At 41.3% G+C, this 19980-nt stretch overlaps 3 protein-coding genes across 52 annotated transcripts in view; all 3 read right to left on the bottom strand.

Moving 5' to 3' along the window:
- The window catches only part of ZC3H11A (zinc finger CCCH-type containing 11A), a 54776-nt gene extending 38794 nt beyond the window's left edge, over positions 1 to 15982 (bottom strand). For 6 of the 50 annotated variants that reach the window (XM_078356872.1, XM_035281222.3, XM_078356909.1 and 3 more), the window contains exons 1-3: positions 15823 to 15982; positions 9974 to 10027; positions 8605 to 9021 (exon numbers count right to left, since the gene is read on the bottom strand). The gene's annotated coding sequence lies outside the window, so the exon portion shown is untranslated. Of the gene's footprint in view, positions 1 to 8604; positions 10028 to 15822 lie in introns of all 50 variants that reach the window. The other 44 variants (XM_078356877.1, XM_035281236.3, XM_078356911.1 and 41 more) reach the window with 14 other exon arrangements.
- LOC128930238 (uncharacterized) lies at positions 9403 to 9744 on the bottom strand. The gene has a single exon (XM_078356915.1). It carries the CDS (start codon positions 9499 to 9501, stop codon positions 9403 to 9405), a length of 99 nt encoding a protein of 32 aa, XP_078213041.1. The 5' UTR covers positions 9502 to 9744.
- Positions 10688 to 14506, bottom strand: ZBED6 (zinc finger BED-type containing 6). The gene has a single exon (XM_035281208.3). It carries the CDS (start codon positions 14105 to 14107, stop codon positions 11171 to 11173), a length of 2937 nt encoding a protein of 978 aa, XP_035137099.1. The 5' UTR covers positions 14108 to 14506; the 3' UTR covers positions 10688 to 11170.
- Positions 15983 to 19980: the final 3998 nt, after the last annotated feature.

Below are 19980 nucleotides of genomic sequence, written 5' to 3'. Positions count from 1 at the left end.
AGATGACCATGTGCCTGGAGTGATGCATCTACAAGCCAAGGAATGCTACTGACTGCCAGCAAACACCAGAAGCCAGAAGGGGTAAGAAAGGATCATTCCTCTACAGGATTCAGAGGGAGCATGGCCCTGCTGAAATCTTTTTAGACATCTCACCTTCAAAACTGTGAGACAATAACTTCTGTAGCCACCCAATTTGTGACACTTTGTTATGAAAAAGTCTTTTTTTTTTTTTTCCCCGAGAGGGAGTTTCGCTGTTGTTACCCAGACTGGAGTGCAATGGCACAATCTCGGCTCACTGCAACCTTCGCCTCCTGGGTTCAAGCAATTCTCCTGCCTCAGCCTCCTGAGTAGCTGGGACTACAGGCGCACACCACCATGTCCAGCTAATTTTTGTATTTTTAGTAGAGACGAGGTTTCACCTTGTTGACCAGGATGGTCTCGATCTCTTGACCTTGTGATCCACCCGCCTCGGCCTCCCTAAATGCTGGGATTATAGGTGTGAGCCACCACGCTCAGCAGAAGTCTTAAGAAACTAATACAGATTACAAGCATAGTCAAACGACCTTTGACAAACAAGCAAAGGATAATCTTTCCAAAATGTCACTGGAGCAACTGGATATCCACAAATAAAAAAGCAATTGTAGACACAGACTTTACACTTTTCACAAAAAATAAAATGTATAACCACTTAAATATAAAAGAAAAACAATAAATTGGTTTTCAATAAAAATCATTAAAATTTAGCCAGGCATGGAGTAATCCCATTACTTGGGAGGCTGAGGCAGGAGAACTGCTTGAACCCGGGAGGTAAAGGATGCAGTAAACTGAGATCGTGCCATTGCACACCAGCCTGGACAATAAAAGCAAAACTGCATCTCAAAAAAAAAAAAAAAAAAAAAGTGGGGGGGGACCATTAAATTGGAGTTCGTTAAAATTAAAAAGCTCTGCTCTGTGAATGCTCTGTTAATGAAAAAGCCACAGGCTGGGAGAAAATCTTTGCAAAATGTAACTGATAAGGTCTGATAAACAAAATATGTAACTCTTAAAACTCAAAAATAAGAAAAAAGCCCCAATTCAAAAAGGCAAAAGACCTGAACAAGTACTTATTTCACCAAAGAAGATATGTAGATAAAAAATAAGCATTTGAAACCTTGCCCAACAAAATATATCATTAGGAATTGTAAATTCCTTTTTTTTTTCTTTCCGAGATAGAGTTTCACTTTTGGTGCCCAAACTGGAGTGCAATGGCACAATCTCACCGCAACCCCTGCCTCCCAGTTTCAAGAAATAATCCTATCTCATCTTCCCAAGTAGCTGGGATTACAGGCTTGTGCCATCACGCCAGGCCAATTTTTTGTATTGTTAGTAGAGATGGGGTTTCTCCATGTTGGTCAGGCTGGTCTCAAACTCCTGTCCTCTGGTGATCCACCTACCTCGGCCTCCCAAAGTGCTGGGATTGCAGGCATGAGTCACCAGGCCTAGCCACAAATTCCTTTTCTAATGGCAAAAATCCATTCAGAAACAGTGGCTCACACCTGTAATCCCAGCATTTTGGGAGGCTGAGGCAGGTGGATCATTTGAGGTCAGGAGTTTGAGACCAGCTTGGCAAACATGGTGAGACCGTCTCTACTAAAAATACAAAAATTAGCTGGGCGTGGTGGCACACACCTGTAATCCAGCTCCTCAGGAAGTGGAGACAGGAGAATCATTTGAACCCGGGGCAGAGGCTGCAGTGAGTAGAAATCATGCCACTCTACTCCTGCCTGGGCAACAGAGTGAGACTCTGTCTCAAAAAAAAACAAAAAAATTACAATGGCTAAAATCCGAAACACTGACTACCCTAAATGCTGGTGAGGATGGGAAGCAACAAAATAGAAGTCTGAAAAAAGAAAAACAATGGAATAGCATGCAGCCAATAAAAAAGAACAAGATCATGTCCTCTGCAGGGACATGGATGGAGCTGGAGGCTATTATCCTTAGCAAACTAATGCAGAAACAGAAAACCAAATACAGCATGTTCTCACTTATAAGTGGGAGCTACATGCTGAGAACACATGGACACATAGAGGAGAGCAACATACACTGGGGCCTATCAAAAGATAGAAGGTGGGAGGAAAGAAAGCATCAGGAAAAATTACTAATGGATACTAGGCTTAATACGTGGGTGATGAAATAATCTGTACAATAAACCCCCGTGACACACATTCAGCTGTGTAACAAACCTGCACTTCCTTCACATGTACACCGGAATTTAAAATAAAAGTTAAGGTCCAGAGCAGTGGCTCATGCTTATAATCCTTCTAAAGATTATAAACTTAAAAAGCACTTACGGAGGCGGAGGTGGGTGGATCACTTGAGGTCAGAAGTTTGAGACCAGCCTGGCCAACATGGTGAAATCTCATCTCTAACAAAAACTACAAAAATTAGCCAGACATGGTGGCACGCACCTGTAGTCCCAGCTACTCAGGAGGCTGAGGTGGGAGAATCATTTGAACGTGGGAGGTGGAGGTTACAGTGAACTAAGATTGCATCACTGCACTCCAGACTGGGTGACACTGAGACCGTGTCTTTAAAGGAAAAAAAAAAAAGGATATCTGAATAATTTTAAGACATATATGCAACAAAGGAAAAAGTTTAATAAAAAAAAGTTACTTGAGGTCAGGAGTTCAAGACCAGTCTGGGCAAAAGAGGTACCTCATTTCTTAGAAGGAAAAAAAAAAAACCACTCCAGCTTTTAAATGACGTCCAGTGACTTTACAATAAATACTACCCCATGCAAAAATACAAAACAAAGCTGCATATCCATAAATTTTTTAAGTTTTAAAAGGAAAAACAGTATCCAAGTTGCCAAGAAAAACCTGGTTACTTTTATTTGTTTTTGAGATGTTAGATCGCTCTGTTGCCCAGGCTGAAGTACAGTGGCATGATCTTGGCTCACTGCAACCTCCACCTCCTGGGTTCCAAGCAATTCTCCTGCCTCAGCCTCCCGAGTAGTTGGGATTGCAGATGCCTGGCACCATGCTGGCTAATTTTTTTTTCTTTTCTTTTTTCTTTGCTCCTTTAGCACTTGAAGTGGCTTCAAAATAATTTTTGTATTTTTAGTAGAGACAGAGTTTCACCATGTTAGCCAGCTTGGTCTCAAACTCCTGACCACAACTGATCCACTGGTCTCAGCCTCCCAAAGTGCTGGAATTATAGGTATGAGCCACCGTACCCGGTCAATCTGGTTAGTTTTCAACTGAAAATATGAAGCCAACAAAAATAATTGGGCCTTTCTCAACCCACATTCTAGAAGTTAATGTAGGAAAAAGGAGACACTATTTTAAAATCTTCATGCTTTCAGCAAATTTTAAAGGATATAGCATTGCTACAAATAACATGCCACTATGAAAAAAAGAATGGGAAGAAAACAAAACTTAAAAAATAAGAAAACTTGGGCTGGGTGTGATGGCCTATGACTGTAATCCCAGCATTTTGGGAGGCTGAGGCTGAGGTTAAGAGCTCAATACCAGCCTGACCAACATGGTAAAACCCCATCTCTACTAAAAATACAAAAGTAGCCGGCATGGTGGCATGTGCCTGTAATCCTAGCTACTTGGGAGACTGAGCAGGAGAATTGCTTGAACCCAGGAAGTAGAGGTTGCAGTGGGCCAAGATCGTGCCATTGCACTCCAATCTGGCAACAAGAGCAAACACCGACTCAAAAACGAAGAAGGAATTAGGCGGATGTGGTAGCGCATGCCTGTAATCCCAGCTACTCAGGAGGCTGAGGCAGGAAAATCACTTGAACTCGGGAGGCAGAGGTTGCAGTGAGCCAAGATCTCACCATTGCACTCCAGCCTGGGAAACGAGCAAAACGACACCACACACACAAAAAAGACTGGGTATGGTGGTTCACGCTTGTAATCCAAGATCGGGAGTTCAAGACCAACCTGACCAGCATGGTGAAACCCCGTCTTTAAAAAAAAAAAGAAGAAAAAAACCTCAAATTTCCAGCCCCTACCCTCAAAAACAGTTTCAGTAGAGCAAAAAGCAGAATAAACACCAATGAAAAACATAACAACTGAATTACAAGCTATCACTGACAGGACATCTCCAAGAATCCACAGCAAAAATGCCAACACATGTCACTATGAGAGAAATTGTATATGAAATAAAAATAATTCCACAAAACTTAATTTCTATAAATAGAAATTCTAAAAAGGAATGGAATTTGTAGAGATTATGAAAAAAACAATACAAGAACATTTCTCTAAATTTGAGGGACTCGAGTCTTTAAAGGGGCTCATCAAATGCCAGGCAGAACTTTTCTTTAAAGGCATCTCTACTATATACAGACATGGTGAAATTTTTGAATACCAATGTTAAAGACAAAATACACAAACTTCCAGGAAAAATAGGACTGACAACAAAGGAAAGAAAATCACACCTGACATTATTAGACTTTTCATCTGAAACTCTAAATGGCAAAAGACAAATGCTATTCATCCAGAATTTAAAGATTGTGACCTTAGATTTAGAATTTCAAACTACATTTCATGGATAGCTCAGAATTTAAAAGTTTTTAGACACAAAAATTCTCAAAAAGTACACCACCTATATACTTGTACTTTTGAAAAATATTCAAAGAAGTATTCCAACTTCAGAAAAAGAATTTACAAAAAAACACTCAATAAAAGTAGAAAAAGAGGCCAGGCACAGTGGCTACGCCTGTAATCCCAGCACTTTGGGAGGCCGAGGTGGGCGAATCACCTGAGGTCAGGAGTCCGAGACCAGCCTGACCAACATGGAGAAACCCCGTTTCTACTAAAAGTACAAAAAATAGCTGGGCATGGTGGCGCATGCTTGTAATCCCAGCTACTCAGAAGGCTGAGGCAGGAGAATCTCTTGAACCCGGGAGGTGAAGGCCGCAGTGAGCCGAGATTACGCCATTGCACCTGGGCAACAAGAGCAAAACTCTGTCTCAAAATAAAAAAAAAAAACCATGGAAAAAGAACAAAACAAGCCAGGCATGTGAGCCACCTGTAATCCCAGCACTTTTTGAGGCCAAGGCAGGAGGGATGCTTGAGCCCAAGAATTCGAGACCAGCATGATAACATAGTGAGACCCCCGTTTCTGCAATAATTTAAACAATTAGCCCGGTATGGTGGCACATGCCTTTATTTCCAGTAAAGGAGTAAAGGGGTGGGAGGCTGAGTCAGGATTGCTTGAGCCCAAGAGGTTAAGGCTGCAGTGAGCTGTGACTACACCACTGCACTATGATCTGGGCAACAGCAAAACCCCCTTTCAAAAAAATAAATAAGTAAGCCTGGACAACATAATGAGACCATGTCTCCCTCCTAAAAAAAGATTTTTAAAAAAATTAGCTGGGCATGGTCCAAGCATCTGTGGTCCTAGCTACTCGGGAGGCTGTGCTGGAAGAATCACTTGAGCCTAGGAATTTGAGATTGCAGTGACTTGTGATCACATCGCACTCCAGCCTGAGGCAGAGCGAGACTCTATGTCTCAAAAAAAAAAAAAAAAAAAAAAAAAAAAGGCAAAACAAAACTTTGTGCCACATATATTACAAACTCAAAAAGCAGTCATAATATTTTTTACCAAAAGCCAGGCATAGTGAGTCACATTTGTAATCCCAGCTACTCAGCGGCATGGGCTGGAGGAAGACTTGAGCCCAGGAATAATTGAGGCTACACTGAGCTTTGACCACATCACTGTATTCCAGCCTGGGCAACAGAGCAACAGCAAGACACTCTCTCTAAATAAATAAATACAAATTTTAAAAATGCTTAAAACAACTGCTTTGGACACCTGATTTACGATACAGATAAAAAAAATCCTAAATAAAGCATTAGCAAATTGAACCAGCTATATATTAAAATAGTAACATGGTCAGGTATGGTAGTTCACGCTTGTAATCCCAGAGCTTTGGAAGGATTGCTAACCTGAGGCAAGGAGTTTGAGAGCAGCCTGGGTAACACAGTGAGACCCCATCTCTAAATAAAAATTAAAAATAAATAAAAAGGTCAGGCACGATAGCTCACGCCTGTAATCCCAGGGCAAGCGGATTACAAGGTCAGGAGTTCGAGTCCGGCCTGGCCAACATAGTGAAACCATGTCTCTACTAAAAATATAAAAATTAGCTGGGTGTGACGGCACATGCCTGTAGCCCCAGCTACTCAGGAGGGTGAGCCAGGAGAACTGCTTGAACCTGGGAGGCAGACGTTGCAGTTAGCTGAGACCACACCATTGCACTACAGCCTGGGTGACAGTGAGACTCTATCTCAAAAAATAAATAAATAAACAAATAAATAAGACACTACATAATCAAAAAGGTTTATTCTAGAACTAGGAATGGGTTAACATTAGGAAACTCATATTTAATAGTGTAAAAGGGGTAAAGAACAAAAAAATTCCTGTAGTAACTTTTGAAAGACTTCAAAAAAGAAAAAATGGTTAAAAAGTGAAGAAAAGAAGCTGGGCACATGCCTGTAATCCCAGCACTTTGGGAGGCTGAGGTGGGTGGATCACGGTAGGGAGATCGACACCAGCCTAACCAACATGGAGATACCCCATCTCTTTTAAAAATACAAAATTAGCTGGGTGTGGTGGCACGTGCCTGCAATCCCAGCTACTCAGGAGGCTGAGGCAGGAGAATCACTTGAATCTGGGAGGCAGAGGTTGCGGTGAGCCAAGATCACACCACTGCACTCCAGCCTGGGTGACAGACCGAGACTCCATCTCAAAAAAAAAAAAGAAAAAAATCTCTACTATACCATATTTTGATTCTGTGGTTTCCTCAATTCCACATCTTATAATCAATAATGAATATTTCTTGATGTTTAATGAATAGGACATTAACTCAATTTTTTCAAAAGGAAAAAAGGCATAAATTACAAACATATATTTAAAAAGATGAGACAGGTCAGGCACAGTGGCTCACGCCTGTAATCCCAGTACTTTGGAAGGCTGAGGCAGGCGGATCACCTGAGGTCAGGAGTTTGGGACAAGCCTGACCAATACGATAAAACTCCATCTCTACTAAAAATACAAAATTAGCCAGGCATGGTGGCACACGGCTGTAATCCCAGCTATTCGGGAGGCTGAGACAGGACCGTCACTTAGACCCAGGAGGCAGAGGTTGCAGTGAGCTGAGATTGAGCCACTGTACTCCAGCATGGGCAACAAGAGTGAAACTCCATCTCAAAATAAAAAAAGAAAAAGGAAAATCAACTAAAACAAATTGAAAATAAAAATATAAAATCTGGCCGGGCATAGTGACTCACACCTGTAATCCAAGCACTTTGGAGGCCAAGGCGGGCGGATTTTATATATATATATATATATATATATATATAAAATCTACAAGAAGCAGTAAATTTCCTTCATGCCAGCAGCAATTATTCAGATGATGGCAGAGTACCATTCACCAAAAAAAAAAAAAAAAAAAAATACATGTAGGAAGAAAATGAAGTAGTATGCAAGATCCACATTAAATTAAAAATAAAACCAGAAAACTATGAAACTACTAAGGCACACAAGACCTGAATGATGAATAAATGGAACAGAGAATTAAATAAGTTACTTCTTCCCAAAATAATGCACATATCAAATGTAATTCAAGTCAAAATCCCAATGAGTTTATTACTGGAATTTGATTATGAAATCATCTAGAGTCGTTATTTAAAAAAGGAATGGGAGGCCAAGCGTGGTGGCTCATGCCTGTAATCCAAACACTTTGGTTGGCGGAGGCAGGAAGACTGTTTGAACTCAGGAGTTTGAGACCAGCCTGGGCAACATTAGAAGATGTCATCTCTACAAAAAGTTTTAAAAAGTAGCTAGGTACAGTGGTATGCGCCTGTAGTCCCAGCTACTCAGGTTTCCGCAGTAGAATCTCTTGAGCCCTGGAGTTTGATGTTGCAGTGAGCTATGATCATGCCACTGCACTCCAGCCTGGGTGACAGAGCATAAGACTCTGTTTCAAAACAAAGCAAAATAATCCAGTGCTTTTCTCCAAGGAGATGGAATTACAGGAGGGTTTGAGTTTGGCCATAGTGTTTTCACCTTTTTTACAATGTACATATATCAAAACAAAAAAAAAAAAACATGGGCCAGGCACAGTGGCTCATGCCTGTAATCCCAGCACTTTGGGAGGCCGAGGCGGGTGGATCACCTTAGGTCAGGAGTTCCAGACCAGCCTGGCCAACAGGGTGAAACTCTCTATACTAATAATACAAAAATTAGCCAGGCGTGGTGGTGCACACGTGTAATCCCAGCTACTCAGGAGGCTGAGGCAGGAGAATCACTTGAGGAGGAAGAGGTTGCAGTAAGCCAAGATTGCACCATTGCATTCCAGTCTGGGGGATAAGAAAGAAGGGCAGGGGAGGGCAGGGCAGGGCAGGGCAGGGGAGGGGAAAGGAAGAAAGAAAAGTAAAGAAAAAAAAAACTATGTTTCCATCCCAAAACTAAAAGTTTGTAAACAACTATGTAAAAGCAAAAATGTCTAGACAATGCCCTTTTAAGTTCTTACTGATCCATGAAAATTACCCCTTAAATGACAATAATGTTCACTCTTTTCATAAGAAAAATGCCTGCTTCCCCACTTACATTAGCTGGTTGCTCTCAACAGGAACGTCTGTGTCTTCACTGAGTTCCAATCTATTACGCCTGTAGGTCGAACCAACACTCAATCCATGAATTAATAACAATGAGGCAGAAAAAATTTTCCTCCTCACATTGCCAAGAAAACCTCTCAGCCACAATTCAAACACAGCATGTGTTTTTAAAACATCTCCCAACTACTGGAAGATTAAGTCCATTCAAATAACCTTTGTCAGACTGGAGACAGCTAAGGTTAGCTATCTCCTCAAAAACAAAAAACAAAAAAAGAGTTCATTTAAAGATGAACTTGCGAGTCAAAGGATTATGAAAAAAGAAAATCCATCTTCCATAGCTGAACAATTAAAAAAAAAAAACCACCAAAATTCAGTAAGATCCAATCTCTGGTCTTCAAGATTTCTTCACCTATTAAGAAAAAAACAGAAACCTTCCCCCATCTTTATTATCTGTATAATAAAAGCATACTTGTATGTAAAAATATAGTGTTTTATGTATATAATATACATACAGATTTATACTAACTGGCTTATACACACACACACACATATATACAAATGTGTAGAAATAAAACATTTGGATAAGTTTCCCCTTTTAAAATACACTATAAAAGACTTTAGATTTGGGTTCATTATAAAAATATAGAACTTACTCTTATACCAAAGTATCATGAAGTTATTGTTACACTAAATTTTTCCCAGCCCACAAAATAAAGATGAAGGTAAATCCTTACACATATTATCAATATGTATAATATGGATGTATGTATATATATCATCATCATCATCATCAGGGAGTGTTTAACCAAAAAAGATAGAAACGTATGGTAATAGAGTAACTACAGAGCGGTGCAGCAAGCTGTAGAAGGCAGAACAACATTATAGCCATTCTAAATTGGCACTGTCAAAACACAGAAAGCTTTATCTAAGGGAAAATTTATTTCTTATTTTATATCAACACCAGTGTCACTGGTTTGCCATTAAATATTCGCCCTGGAGAGGCTTGCTTATATAGCCTAGGTCCAAATTCTTTTCTACTAATGGCTACAGCTAAAGACTTTATAATTATATATGTACTCCAGTTAGTAAAAGGGTAAACTTTTGGAGTTGAGATTTCATTTCACAATGGCATATTTACCATTTAAGAATTAAAAAAAAAAAAAAAAAATCAAAAACAAAAACAAAAAAATCCTATTTGATACATAGAAATGAGTTCTAAACTCTGAAACCAGCCCAGTAACAAAGCAATTTTGATTCTTATGTAATAAATACTATATAATTTCTAGGCTAAATCTTGCCAAATACTATCCAAGACAAAACTAAAATCAAAACTTAAAAAAAAGTGGACACCTTTTACTCACACTTAATACTAGTCAATTTTCCACGAATTTTTTGGGCAGGGAATATCCCCAAATCTAAAATGAAAAAAAGGAAAAATTGGGATCTTACATTAGTTATTCAGTCTGAAACTTTTAATAGACTTTTACTAAAAGTCATCATTTTCTGGCCTCCTACTCAATCACAGAAACATACTTTCAGAGTAGAAAGGGATTTTAAAGATAATGAGATCAATTCACTCATCTCACCAATGATTCCTAACACATAAAAATATTGACTGCTAGTTTTCATTGAGAATTCAATGGCCAAAACAACTGCATAGTTAATACAGTATTATGGGTCATTAAGTATGTTTTAAAAAAGATTACCTAAAATTACAGAAACGATCTTTGGGAAATGTCTACTGGATTCTTCCAAGTATGTTCAAAGGGCTTTCATTACAATTCCCATTCAATCCTTCCCAATTCTTGCAAATGTTTTAGTATGTTTTTACCCATAAATTATTTTAAAGTGACTACACAATCTTTGTTATTTTTATATTATTTTATAAAGGTTTAAAACAGGCATTTCAAAGACTAAAAGTATATTTTCCTAATTGTTTTCTAATATTTCCCTTTTATATAAGATCCAATTCTAAATACAAAGGGTAACACTATCACACTCAACAATTTGTAATTATAAAGCTGACCAGTATGAGGAGCAATTAAAAATTTCCAAATATAAAACAATTTCATGGGTTTTCTTTTTGTCAAATTGTAATTAACCATCAGGGTTTTTAAGGAAACAGAAAAACAGGGGCAGGAGGAATGCCAGCTTAGTGTACTTTTGTTCTCATTTCACTGATTTCAGAGCAATAAAATTTCCCATGGTGGGGGAAATTTAACTTAAAACCAATTACTAGTTCAATCTACCAGGCAGAAAGCCTAAGGCCTTTCAATGCTGCACTATATTTTCTTAAACTAAAAAATCTTTTCTCTTTTCATTGGTATAAGCAAAATTTTCAAGTGCTAGCTACATTGAATTATAGCTATAAAATCTTTAAATTTAATCTTCATTTTATCAAAATTATATTGCCTCTGAGGAATTTTCAGCCCTTTTGTGATTTCAGGTTTCCCCAGATGTGTTTGTTTATAAACAGTAATGATTATATTTAACTACTATAGCTATTAAGATACAGTAACACAGCAAAAAATTGCCCATTTTAAATGGAGAAAAAGAAATTAAGATAGTATTTCTTTTTCATTGCTTTGAACAACTTCATTCTCAGGATCCCAGCTCAGAACCAATGTAGAATAATCGTAGTTAACATTTTTCAAGTTCATTTTCAGAAACATCAGCTGTTCTATATTGTCAAAGTCCAGACTCATGATCTGTTTTGGATGAAAGTGGCTATTTTTAGTAAAGATACATTCAGATTGCCAACTACACATGGGGCAACTTAGATACTGGATGGCAACCTGGGTTAAAGCTGGCCATATGCTTATCTTCCTCTGCCAGTAAATTAAAGGGTCATCACCTTCTGAGAGCTCTGAATACTTCTCTTTGAAGTACTCATCCACAACTGCTATAGCAGAAGGGAACATGAAGCTTTTGCTTCCAAGGGCAACATTGTCTACAGCTGAGCTATCAACGGAACCTGAATTGGAGGTGCCTTCTTTTAGAGATGAGGTAAATGAATCAGCTCCTACTGTAACTGAGGGACAAGAAGCTTCTGAAGTTGGAATTTGGCAGATCTCTGGTGAAGATTCCATATAATTACAAACCTCTTCTGCAAGGATCTGCTTATAAGTTTCTAAATCAGCACCTTGAGGAAAAAAGTCTTCCAAACTGTTTTTAAAGCAAGGATCTAACAAAGTAGCCAAGATACAGGGCTTGGACTTAAGCATAGCACTTAGTAGGGTATCCGTTTCAAGTTTCAGAGATAAACTATCCACCAGATTGAGGGCCTGAGTAATACCTCTGACTTGAAAATCTTCTCTGAGTTTCTGCAGGGAAAGGAAAAGATGATGGATTAGGGGTAGCACCTGATTCAATCCTGCCGTCTTCACACTCACTTTCTGGGTAGCCTCCTCAAATGGCTTAAGAATATCACAAACATAAGTCATTAGAGTCCACTGAAGGGAGGTGAGCACAACTCCACTGGCTCTACCAAGACTATGGTGAACTGAGTAGCAATGCTCCAAGAGCCATTTTAACATATAAAAGGTAGAAATCCAATGGCCAGTTTCATCCTGCTTCAAATTCTTCCAGGGAAGTTGGTGATCATTTTGAAACTCTTGCAGTATCTGACGGGCCTTGACCGAATGACTAAAATGATGACAGGTTTTTCTAGCAGCCACTAACATATTCTCAATGCTTTTGTGCTCACAAAAAAAGTCCTGAATGACCACATTTAAACAATGCAGGAAGCATGGCACATGAGTAAAACCACCATCTTTGACTGCATGTACCACATTAGAGGAATTGTCAGAAACAATGAAGCTAGGGATAAGGAAATTTGGAGAAAGCCACAGACCAATCTGGTCATTTAATTCTTGTAAAATATTGGTTATCAAACAGTCTTTAGCCAAACCTGTTACACAAAGCACTGCCCACTTTCTAAAATTGGGGATCCTGCCATTATTGAGAAAAGATGAAGTTTCCAAAGAGACCCAGTGTACAGTCACAATAAAATAGTCAGTGGACGGGTCATGGGTCCATATGTCAACGGTCAGGTGGATCTTTTGGCTTTGAACATTCTCTAAAGTTAAGAAAATTTTTTCTCTGACACAATCATATAACTGAGGTACAGCCTTAGTGAAAAAGTAAGTCTCTGATGGCAACCTGTAATCAGGGGCCACAATCTGCATGAACCTCTGAAAGGCTGGGGTTGAGAAGTAGTTGTAAGGATGCATATCCTCCACAATCATTTGGATAATTGCCTGACTTATTTGACTTGAGACTGGATTTCCACAACATGTTGTTTCTCTCTCCTGCACATGCATCAGAGTGCCTTGCTCTGCAACAGGAATAGGACTTTCAGATCTATTTTCAACCTCTAACAAAGGAGGTTCATCTGAATCAGAGTCACTAAGGTCCTCAGCTGTTAAATCTTGGCTGCCCGTAGACTTTTCTCCATGCAAGGTATCACTCAAGAGATCACTTCTCTCGGTCTCAGCTTCATCTAGTCCATCTGCAACAGCACCATTGTCTTTGTTGGCAACAGCCCAATGGATAGGATGTGTGGCTTGCAGGTGTCGTTGAAGTGTTGAAGTCCCTAAGTGGGACCCTGGCCTACCCCGGCTCACACTTCTTTTACATATATTACACACAGCTCTTGAGATGTGCTGAGGATCAGTATAAAAAAAATTCCAAACTGCAGATGTCTTGGCTCTAGTTCCAGGAATTAAAGCATGCTTGACAATGTTACTTTTGATGAGAAATCTCCCTCTTTCTGCCCTTAGGGCATCAGATGCTGACTTATCACGTTTCTTACTCATTCTACTATCATCTAATGGATCAGTAGGAATATATTCAAAGCTTCCATTGCTTCCAGAAGAGGGAGATAAAGACACATCCAAGGTAAAGTCCTCCTCTCCACTAGTGACTCCAAACTTGTTGGCCCTGGTCCAATGAGGTGAATGCCTTGCTTGCAGATGTCGCTGAAGAGTAGATGTACCAAGATGGCTACCTGGTTTACCCCGGCTGACACTTTTCTCACAGAGGTTACAAATAGCCCGCCAGGTGTACTGGGGGTCAACATGAAAGAAGTGCCACACAATGGAGGTCTTGGCTCTAGTACTAGGTAGATAGATTTGTTTTTCTATATTGCTCTCAAAAAGACTTTCTTCATCCTGCTCAGAGTCATTGGAAGCTAACAAAGCCGGGGCATCTGCAACAGGCCTCCCAGATACCAAATCCTTACTGAACTTTTTGGCAAGAATCAGTTTTTTCCGACGTCTTTTCCCCTTAATTCGCAAACCCTTCTTTCTTTTCTTTTTAGCAGGCTGTTTTGCCTCTTTATTCACTCCTTCTGCTACCATCTTTTCCTCTACCACATTTTCATCTGTATTAGAATTAATAGGAACACATCCCAGAATCCCAGAACCACTAAAAGTGCTGCATCTTCTGCCAGGAGAGAGTGAGGAAACTGGTACACTTAAAGTACATACACTCATTCTCTTTATGTCTCCACAATTCGTACCAGAATCTGTTAGTGGATTTATTACTCAAGCAGAAACACAGCTGTTCTTCTCTACTTGCATTACCTTTTCTCCAATTTCTACGGGGAATCAGATTCCCATTGGACCAATAACTTCCAAGCCAGGTTATTTTTGGAGGAAAAGTGACAGCAATGGAGAACATTCCCAAACTCTTTCTTAGAGGGCTTTAAAGTCCCTTCCAATTTTCTAAGTTCTGAATTCAAATAGTCCAGTGTCCTCATGTTACAGAAGTGAACTGAGTCCCCTTTTCCCAGAGTCACAGAGTTGGTTAGTAGCAGCTAGAAGCCAGGTCTTCCAAATCTCAGATCCATGTTCTTTCTGCTTCATCAAAGACTGTATCTGCTTGAAATGCCTTCAACTCTTAAAATATATTTTTTTATGATGCCTCATGATAGCAACATCAATTTCTCTGAATTCTGAAATTAACTATTTTCGGGAAATTTCATTTAAACAAAAACATAGTGCACCATTCAACATTCATCATTTAAGACTGGGATTTGTCAATACAACCCAAAAAGTCAATTCTGGAAAGCTAACACAGACTCCGCATACTGGTCACAGCAAATGCTACTTGAGCCCTTTCAGTTCTAACTAAAGGTAATACAACGTTTTAAAATGTGAGTGGCTGGAAAAAAAAAATGCTTTGAGAATAAAATTTTAAAACAAGATTAAATGCTGCATTTTCAAAGTACTGTTTGTATCCAAGTTTCGTTTTCAGATATTTTTAGACTGGAGAAGCTTTTACAGCCTGTAAGTAACTCACAAGTTGGACGCTATACGGACAGCAAAAAGTGAAATATGAACTTTAAGCCACTTCCATTTCTTTTAGATTGATCCCTTCCCTTCCCCCAATACCTACATACAATTACCCTAAAAAGCATCGCTATCTCTAGTTCCACAGCCTCCTTCTCAAGGTCCAGAACCAAGGCCTGTAAGATGTCAACAATATAGGCCTTCCCCATAGGAATCCGCACCGATTATGGGAGTTTAGGGGTGTTCTTCATTACGGTTTCACCAATCCTACAAGGAGAACGCAAGTGTCCCTGTTGCTCTTGACTCCGACGCTGAGGGCCGGGGGTGGGAGTGTAATGAGGGTGGGGAATGGGTGTAGGATACCGGAATAAGGTCGGTGGCTTTCTGTGTGTGGAGTTTGAGACAAGCTCCAAAGTAGTGGGACCCTGGAGAGGAATGAGAGTTGGTAAATTCAGCGCCCGGCACTCAGTCTGATTGAGGCAGTGAGGGTCCGCTAAACTAGAGAAACTGTTGCACGGAAGAAAGCAATGTAGTGTCAGTTCTCTCTCCGGGATTCGGGAGAACAGTCGGCTTTCGGGGGCTCCTCCGGGCTCCCCCAGATTAGCAAAACCGGATGTGGGGGAGGGGAAGAAGATTGGCTGGGAAAGGAGCAGGCGCCGTGGGGGTGGGGTGAAGGGGGTGGAGGCGGGGAGGATGGGAAAAGTGAGCGGGAGACTGGGGCTCCCAGCCCGCCCCGGTGAGGGCCGCGGCCGGGAAGTGGGGGGAGGGGTTGTTACGGCGAGGCTGAAGGATCCGCTCTGACTTCCCGGGTTAGGCCTCGACCGAGGGGCGAGGGGAGGCCGCTGCCACTCCCCTCGCCCTCTCCCCCACCTCCCCGGCCCCAAGCCACTCGGGAATCAAAAAACGGGTCTAGTTACCAGAGAACAGAAACTTTACCGAACCGATGACACTATCCCCAACTCCTGCTTGCTGCCACGTCTTTCTTCTTGCTTGGCCGCTGCCGTCCGTCGTCCTCCCAGCAGCAGCAGCACCAGCAGAAAACCAAGACTGCCAGCGTCAAAGATGGCGCCCGGCTACAGGCTCCGTTCTAAGGCCCTGCCGGTAAAAGTGCCAGCACGACGCAGGGCGCGAGGGTTCTGGGAGATGTAGTTCCTCTAAGAGGGGATGCCTAAGATGGCTGCTCCGGGTCACAGGGTCACGTGAGAGGGGAGGCGGTGGGGAGGGGAGTCCCTTCCCCTCCAGGGAATGCCTGGAAGCCGGCTTTCACAACGTTTTGTTTTTGTTTTTAAATCAAATGAGGTAATAAGCGGGAGGGCCGCAGGAACTGAGTCTACCATTCAGTAAGCACGCACTTTATTCTTACCAAAGCATTTGGTTAATGAGTAAATCTCCCAAACCATGTATACATTTCATTTAGAAACACGCTACTTTTCCTAAGGATGCAATGTAGAAGGATTTGTTAGTTTTTTACTTGAAGAAGTGAAATTGGGCTTTAGGGGCGTTTCTTTGATTTCTTGAAGCAAATTTGTGTATTGCAAAAGTAATTTATGCTCGTGACAAAATTCCGGAGGGTTGCTTGGAGGTAGCAATCAGCAGGCTCCTCCCTGCTTCATTATTAATATTATCCCGCACTTTCCCTTTTGAATGTTTTTACATTTCCCCCCTGGTTATAAAAGTAATACACGTGGCCGGGCGTGGTGGCTCACTCCTGCAATCCCAGCACTTTGGGAGGCCGAGGCGGGCGGATCACGAGGTCAAGAAATTGTGACCACGCTGGCCAACCTGGTGAAACCCCATCTCTACTAAAAATACAAAAATTTGCTAGGCGTGGTGGCTTGCGCCTGTAGTCCCAGTTACTTGGGAGGCTGAGGCAGGAGAATCTCTTGAACCCTGGAGGCGGAGGTTGCAATGAGCCAAGACCACACCACTGCTCTCCAGCCTGCCGACAAAGCGAGACTCCGTCTCAAAAAAAAAAATAATACATGGAAGTGGTTTTTTTTTTAAGAAATTTAGATAACACAGAATATATAAAGTAGAATAGAAAGTTAAAATCTCTATTAATCTCATTCCTGAGAAATAGCTCTCGTTAACTCAGTATATATTCTTTCTGGCTTTTACAATGCAAACATACTTAAATATATTACACATGTAATAGGAGCCCAAGGTCTCCCTGGGGTAGCGCCTCAGCAGAACTCTAATTAGATGGCAAACATTTTACCTAACTTGGGTAAAGGATATAGTTCTGCTACTATATCCTTTCCTAAGAAAGGAAACACTTGTTGGGTAAAGCAGGTGGGACTGGGACTCTAGGCACCTTTTATTTCCTCTTGTGCTTCTTCCAGTTGCCAGCTTGGTCTTGTGAGAGTCCCAGGAAGCGCAAGACGAAATTTGTCAGAGCAGAGGGGTCCAGAGTCTCCTCCTATCTGGGCTTTTATCTCCTTTCAAAGATAAGAACCTTAGAATCTTAGCTTTAGAATCTTAGCTGGAGTCTCTGCCTTCCATGACAATGCTCTGTGATTACCATGTCAACAGACCTAAAAAGCAAGTTCCGTGTAGCCAATTTCTTTTTTCCTTTCGTTCTTTTTTCTTTCTTTCTTTCTTTCTTTTTTTTTTTTTGAGACAGAGTCTCACTCTGTCACACAAGCTGGAGTGCAGTGACACAATCTCGGCTCACTGCAACCTCCACTTCCCGGGTCCAAGCAACTCTCCTGCCTCAGCCTCCCAAGTAGCTGAGACTACAGGCCCCCGCCATCACGTGCGGCTAATTTTTTTTGTGCTTTCAGTAGAGATGGGGTTAACCTGTATTGGCCAGGCTGGTCTCAAACTCCCGACCTTGTGATTTGCCCACCTCGGCCTCCCAAAGTGCTAGGATTAAAGTGTGAGCCACCACACCGGACTTGGTCTGTGTAACTCATACTGGTAACCAATTTCTGTCTGTGCCACAACACCTAGGGTTTTTTAAATCTACCAGAGGGCTCGCCACATAGCTTAAGAGTTTTCCAACCTACGGCTTTCCAACATGCAGTCCTGGACTGACTAGTGTGCTTTGTATAGTTTATAGTTACATCATATTTCATTAAACCTAAAGTGTCATTAATTGTAAAATACACTTTTATTTTACAAGCCTCTAGGAGGAAGAACAAACCAGAAACTGGGCCAGGCGCGGTGGCTCACGCCTGTAATCCCAGCACTTTGGGAGGCTGAGGCGGGTGGATCACGAGGTCAAGAGATCAAGACCATCCTAGTCAACATGGTGAAACCCCCGTCTCTATTAAAAATACAAAAAAAAAAATTAGCTGGGCATGGTGGCGCATGCCTGTAATCCCAGCTACTCAGGAGGCTGAGGCAGGAGAATTGCCTGAACCCAGGAGGCGGAGGTTGCGCTGAGCCGAGATCGTGCCATTGCACTCCAGCCTGGGTAACAAGAGCGAAACTCTGTCTCAAAAAAAAAAAAAATCAGCAACTGCCAATCAAACTCTGATCGGAGATCTTAAAATTGGAAAGGATGTACATCTTAGAATGAATGAAAATATGAAGAGGCTAAAACTACACATTGTTTTGCAATTTGCTTTTTTCACTTTACAATATATCGTGAATATCTTTTAATGGTCATCGGCGCTTAGAGGCCTACCACATTCTTTTTAAGAGCTCCCATCCCGCTCACCGTAAGGCTCTTTTTAAAGTTTATTTCGCCAGGCCCTTGTTGATGAATGTAATCATTTTTCAGTTTCTATTAGTATCTCTCAACAGGGGAAGGAAAAAAATAATAGGGTAATAAGGACATTCATTGAGGAGGGCAAGTTGGGCAGGGTGGCTCACCAAAGTAATCCCAGCACTTTGGGAGGCCGAGGTGGGCGGATCACAAGGTCAGCAGTTCAAGACCAGCCTAACCAACATGGTGAAACTTTGTCTCTACTTAAAATATATATATATATATATATACATATATATATATACATATATATATATACATATATATATATATATTTATACACACATACATACACACACAAAAAAAAAATCAGCCGAGCGTGGTGGTGTACGCGCCTGTAATCCCAGCTACTCGGGAGGCTGAGGCAGGAGAACGGCTTAAACCCGGGAGGCAGAGGTTGCAGTTACCCAAGATCATGCCACTGCACTCCAGCCTGGGCAACACAGTAAGACTCCATCTCAGAAAAAAAAAAAAACTTTGTGCCTGGTATAGTGGCTCATGCCAGTAATTTCAGTGCTTTGGGAGACTGAGGTCGGAAGATCACTTGAGTCCAGGAGTTTGATACTGGTCTGAGCAAGATAGTGAGACCTCATCTCTGCAAAAATATAAATAAAACTTTGTGCCACAGATATTACAAACTCAAAAAAAAGTCATGATATTCTTACCAACAGCTGGGCATGGTGGCTCACACCTGGAATCCCAGGAGACTTGGGTGGGAGGTTACAGTGAGCTCTGATCACACCACTACACTCCAGCCTGGGTGATGGAGTGATACTGCCTTTTTTTTTTTTTTTTTTTTTTTTTTAAAGAGATGGGGTTTCTCTATGTTGGCCAGGCTGGTCTCAAACTCCTGACCTCAGGTGATCCACCCACCTCAGCCTCCCAAAGTGCTGAGATTATAGTAGTGAGCCACCACGCCCAGCAATACTGTCTTTTAAATAAATAAATAAATTAGCTGGGTTTACGCCTGTAATTCCATCATTTTGGGAAGCCGAGGTGGGCAGATCACAAGGTGAGGAGTTCAAGACCAGCCTGGCCAACATGGTGAAACCCTGTGTCTACTAAAAATGCACACATGCAAAAATTATCTTGGTGTGGTAGTGCACACCTGTAATCCCAGCTACTCAGGAAACTGAGGCAGGAGAATCACTTGAACCCAGGAGGTGAAAGTTGCAATGAGCCAAGATCACACCACTGCACTCTAGGCTGGGCAACAGAGCAAGACTCTGTCTCAAAAAATAAATAAGTCGGGTGCAATGGCTCACGCCTGTAATCCCAGCACTTTGGGAGGCCAAGATGGGTAGATCATAAGGGCAGGAGTTCAAGACCAGCCTGGCCAACATGGTGAAACCCTGTGTGTACT

The sequence above is a fragment of the Callithrix jacchus genome, chromosome 19 (assembly GCF_049354715.1).
Source record: "Callithrix jacchus isolate 240 chromosome 19, calJac240_pri, whole genome shotgun sequence".
In the NCBI taxonomy this organism is placed as follows: Eukaryota; Metazoa; Chordata; class Mammalia; order Primates; family Cebidae; genus Callithrix; species Callithrix jacchus.
Note: the sequence above shows the minus strand (reverse complement) of the source record. Positions and strands in the feature narration are given on the sequence as shown.

Bases quoted from the DNA above. Each gene is read 5' to 3' on its own strand.
- ZBED6 (XM_035281208.3), bottom strand. From the start codon at position 14,107: ATGAGTGTATGTACTTTAAGTGTACCAGTTTCCTCACTCTCTCCTGGC.
- LOC128930238 (XM_078356915.1), bottom strand. From the start codon at position 9,501: ATGGCTATAATGTTGTTCTGCCTTCTACAGCTTGCTGCACCGCTCTGT.